Source organism: Perognathus longimembris, chromosome 28, assembly GCF_023159225.1.
Source record: "Perognathus longimembris pacificus isolate PPM17 chromosome 28, ASM2315922v1, whole genome shotgun sequence".
In the NCBI taxonomy this organism is placed as follows: Eukaryota; Metazoa; Chordata; class Mammalia; order Rodentia; family Heteromyidae; genus Perognathus; species Perognathus longimembris.
The window spans coordinates 83,720,058-83,722,147 of record NC_063188.1 but is presented as its reverse complement, the minus strand read 5'-3'; the positions used below and the strand labels follow the sequence as shown (position 1 = coordinate 83,722,147).

The 2,090-nt window shown below is 46.7% G+C and overlaps 1 protein-coding gene across 1 annotated transcript; it reads right to left on the bottom strand.

The window, feature by feature from the left end:
* Positions 1–911: 911 nt before the first annotated feature.
* On the bottom strand, positions 912–1,708 carry Ppp1r2c (PPP1R2C family member C). The gene is made up of 2 exons (XM_048335430.1): positions 1,636–1,708; positions 912–1,558 (listed from the first exon to the last, which is right to left on the bottom strand). Exons 1-2 carry the CDS (start codon positions 1,706–1,708, stop codon positions 912–914), a joined length of 720 nt encoding a protein of 239 aa, XP_048191387.1.
* Between the last annotated feature and the right edge of the window lie 382 nt (positions 1,709–2,090).

Below are 2,090 nucleotides of genomic sequence, written 5' to 3'. Positions count from 1 at the left end.
CTGTTTTCCCTTATCTTTTCTGCACCCTCCCCCCCAATTCTAGCCAAGGATGAGTTGCATCTCCTGTTCCTTTAAATAGGACCAGGTCACTGAGCTGAGTTCCCTCTGTCTTCACCTTCAGACAGAAGGAAATTCCTAGCAGCCCTCACCTTGACAGCTAACTCTGTAAGCATTTAAAAACCATGTATTCACATTCAAAAAGGTTTGTGTCTGGAAGGGAAATTCTTGACCTTCTTTTAATACAAAGATGATCTTCCCTAGGAATACTATTTCAATATGAAACAGCAATCCCCACCTCCCTCCTCTCCTACTATCCAACTACCCACTTCTCCTTCCCGAGATCTCTCCATTTTCCTCCTCACCATCTCTGCTCCCCAATCACCATCTCCCCTTCCCCATTTCTACCTTCCCTTTCCCACCATCTCCCCTTGCCAATCTTTCTCACCATCTCCCCTACCTCATTGCTACATCATTCCCTTCCCATATCCCTCCCACCATTTCCCTCTCCTCCTCTCCATGGGTTCCTCCAACCCCTCTCCCCTTACCAACCCATCCTCTCCCGTCCTCAAGCCCTTCCACCCCTCCTGCATCCCTCCCTCCTTTTCCTCTTCCACCCTTCATCTACTTTCCCATCACCACAACCCACATCTCTTCTCTTTCCCTAGAACAGCAAGTGCTCCAAAGGAAAGAATTAAGTACAAGCACATCAGTTCTGTCATTCTCTAAGATTTATTTCCTAAAGAACAATGACAATTACTCATAAGTACTTTGGTACTTAAGGCACAACACCTAAAGAAGAAGCAGGATATTAGTAATGGGTTCGTGATGAGGGCAGCAAACGCAGGTGTTGTAGGCGTTGGATGACTTGATGGGTCGTTATTTAGGGAGCTTCTTCTATAGTACTGCTTTCATCACAAAGTAGTAGTAGGTTGTTGTTTTTCATCTTCCTCAGCTTCAGCCTGAAGCTCTTCCCAAATCAGTTGTCTTGCTAACTGGATGTTAAATCCTTCACTGCAGTTAAGTTTTCTTCTCATCTCAAACTGCCGCTGTCTCTCTACTTTGGTCAAGATGTGTTTGTTGGAATATGCTTGGTTGTTTTCTGAGTCTTTCTTCTGATGGCAGGTCCCAAAAGTGTCCATGGCGGCTACTTTTTCTGCTAACATGTCCGGAGTCAAGGCTTCTGTTCCATCTGCTTTGATTAGATCTTCCCCGTCATCTTGTGTCTGAAGATGAGGATTAACTGGCTGGTTCACTTTCTTTAAATTGTAGTCATGGTGAGATGGATTGAATGTTGCCAAGATGCTGGCTTCATCCCACTTCTGGGATTTCTTGCGGTGTACTTCCTTGGCATTATTCTGTCCGTATTGCTGAACTGGAGCCTCCACTGAAGAAAATGACGATACCTTATTCTTCAGAATCCCCTTGATGGGCCTATGGGAACCAGTGGAGGCTGACATTTCTGAGAAACCAGGGGCCGCACTAATATTGGGCAGCAAAGCAGCTGAAGAAGATTGGGCTGCAGAGCAGCTGCTTGCCGCGCTCCAGCCAGAAGCAACAGCTGATCAGTCTGGACCACAACAGCTAACTGCCTGCTGGTGACACAAGGGCCTAGCATAGTCATAAAGGATCACATACACTGCGCCACAAAGGGCGTTTCCTTGGTCACCGCTATCATCACCAACTCCTTGAGGCCCACTCTGGCGGCCATTTTCTTTCTTGGTAACAAAATAAGCTAGGAAGCATCCATTCGTAGTAAATGAAAAGGCAGGTGGGGAAGTATTGTTCTATACCTTCTCCATGCCGGGTTAGCATACAGGAAAGCTAAGATGCTATATACAGTGTACTCTTTGTGTATGTATGTGCTTCTTGAACTCAGGGCCCTGGGCTGTGTGTGTGTGTGTGTGTGTGTGTGTGTGTGTGTGAGAGAGAGAGAGAGAGAGAGAGAGAGAGAGAGAGAGAGAGAGAGAGAATGATGCATACGTGTGTGGTGGTGGCACAGTACACACGCCAGAACTGAAGCTTGAACTCCTGGCCTGGGAGCTGTCTGAGCTTTTATGCTCAAGGCTAGCACTCTACTATTTGAGCCGAAG